Consider the following 2,419-nt stretch of genomic DNA (forward strand, 5'->3'; position numbering starts at 1 on the left):
GAATCAGCTACATAAATTAGTTCTAAAATAAATGAAAAAAATGAAACAATTATAAGTAAATAGATTGAGAGTTTAGGGTGGAAGTACACAATGAGACAGACGCTCATTGAAAAGTATGCACTGAATATTTATTGATACATTATGACTCTATTTTATTAAATCACAGATTAATGTCAGATCACTGCGAGAGTTATTGACGCGTGCTTAACGTACTTAGTTGGGCATTAGTCTACCGGTCGTCAGGTTGGGCTGGATCGACGCGAGCAAGCTGCGCAGCTCTAATTTCTGCTTTCAGTGGTGCTGCTGCGTAGCGTCGTCAAGTGGTAGCGTTGGAGTATCCAGAGGTACTCCCCCGTAGAGACCTTCGGAAGGCATGAAGCGAACAAAATCTGTTTACGTAAAATTGTTGGCACTGCTTTAGATGATGGTGAGTGCCCTTACCTTGCTGCAGAAGTTGTTTGCACGGGAGATTGAATCTTATTGAGGACTGGCTTAGGCTTCAGAATTGACGTTTGCTGCTAAGCTGGTTACGGGTCGGTTTACTGTGCTGGCAGTGGGGTGGTTTGCTGTGCTGGCGGCAAGGTGTCTTGCTGTGCTAGTGGTGGTGCGGCAGAAGTTTTTGGGACGTCCTCTTAGTCTTGGAAGGCTGGCTTGAGACCGTCCGTTGACACAGTTTTCTTAACGCCATTTACGAGAATGATGAAAAGCTTATCGTTAAGGGGTTTGACAAGCTTATGGGGGCCTGTGTATGGATGCTGCAGTGGCTTGCGGACAATGTCGACTTTGAAGTAGACGTCTGTACAGGTATCCAGTGTCTTGTGGTGGAAGACGCCATACTTGGCGTGATGCGAGGCTAGTACTGCTTGGAGGGTCCTCCTGAGATCTTTCAGCTGATTGAGAAACTTATCTGGCTCTGCTTGGATGGTGTTGAAAACGAAAAATTCACCAAGCAAGCATAGCATGGTGCCAAACACCATCTCTGCTGATGATGCTTGGAGGTCTTTTTTGATACAAGCTCTCAGCCCAAGAAGCGTGATAGGGAGGCGTTCTGGCCAAGGTGTGCTAGACTTACACTTGAGAACTGCCTTGGAGATGCGATGGAACCTTTCAACCAGTCCATTGCTTTGCGAATAATAGGGCGTCGTATGGACGTGCTTGGCTCCTATCATGCGAGCTAAAGCTGCGAACAGTAATGATTTGAATTGTTTGCCCTGATACGTAGTTGTGGTCAGAGGAAAACCAAAACTTGCAATTCACTGCTTTGTAAAAGCTGCTGTTACCGTCTCAGCTATGATGTTGGCCGAAGGAATGGCCACCAGCCATCTGCTGCTCCTGTCCACCATCTTAAGGCAATAGCGTAAGTTTCCTACCTATGGTAGGGTGATGATATCCAGATAGACGTGCTCAAACCTGTTATCCAGGAGGTTGAAGGATTGCAAGGTGGATCGGTTGTGTCTAAAGAGCTTTGATCGTTGGCAGCCTTGGCAAGTGTGGCTCCACCGATTGGTATTCTTTTTAATGCCAGGACAGACAAATTTCAACATCATCAGCTTGACAATACAAGCACTTGGGTGAGCGGGCAAGTGTAAAGCGTCGAAAGCTTGACGGCGCAAGATTTCTGGCAGAAAGGGCCCGACGGTTCCGTTCTTGACGTTGCAGGCCAGTTCGGTCTCTTCGATGCGTAGCAACTGGAGGTCTAAGATGCCATTGTCGAGTAGATTTATCAGCTCCTGGTCACTATTTTGGGTTGATTCAATATGGTGTGATCGTAGTCCAGAAGTCATCTCCATGGCGCACCTTTGATGTCATCACCTTTGATGTGTGAAGAGCCTACATTGAACTGAAGCAGGTAATCCAAATACCATTGTCAAAGAGGAGACGCTTTGTTGGACAACTGCTCACCTATGCAAATAAGTGGCTTATGGTCAGTCCTGAGGATGAAGCTGCAACCTTCTATAAAACGACTGAAATGCTAAACTGCCGTGTTGGCCGCTAGGAACTCTTTATCGAAGGTACAATAGTTGGTCTCAGCTGGCATGAGCTTCCGTGAGTAAAAAGACTTTGAGTGCCACTAAAAGTCAATGTGCTGTTCAAGGACTGCTCCAATGGCTGAGTCTGAGGTATCAGTGGATAGAGCCAGTGGTGTATGTGGAGACAGATAAAAGGAGATGGATGCATTTCGCAGAGCTTTTTTGCAGTCTTCGAACGCTTGATTAGCCTCTATGTTCTAAAGCAACTTTGCTTTCTTGTTTTGGGGGCTCCAAAAAGCATATTGTTAAGTAGAGCTTATAGGATGGCTATGTTCGGTATGCAGCGGTGATAATAATTCGTCATACCTAGGAACCTGCGAAGTTCTTGGATGGTTGTTGGCTTGAAAAAATTATCAGTAGCATGCCCCTTGTGCGCTAATGGCTTGAAA

At 46.0% G+C, this 2,419-nt stretch overlaps 1 protein-coding gene across 1 annotated transcript; it reads right to left on the reverse strand.

Moving 5' to 3' along the window:
• Positions 1-632: 632 nt before the first annotated feature.
• LOC149375285 (uncharacterized) lies at positions 633-1,343 on the reverse strand. Its single transcript, XM_089589290.1, has 2 exons — positions 1,281-1,343; positions 633-1,211 (listed from the first exon to the last, which is right to left on the reverse strand). Exons 1-2 carry the CDS (start codon positions 1,341-1,343, stop codon positions 633-635), a joined length of 642 nt encoding a protein of 213 aa, XP_089445416.1.
• Positions 1,344-2,419: the final 1,076 nt, after the last annotated feature.

Source organism: Copidosoma floridanum, unplaced genomic scaffold (genome assembly GCF_036245765.1).
Source record: "Copidosoma floridanum isolate Cflo_tuat_1 unplaced genomic scaffold, Cflo_Japanese_pri ptg000008l, whole genome shotgun sequence".
Taxonomy (NCBI): domain Eukaryota; kingdom Metazoa; phylum Arthropoda; class Insecta; order Hymenoptera; family Encyrtidae; genus Copidosoma; species Copidosoma floridanum.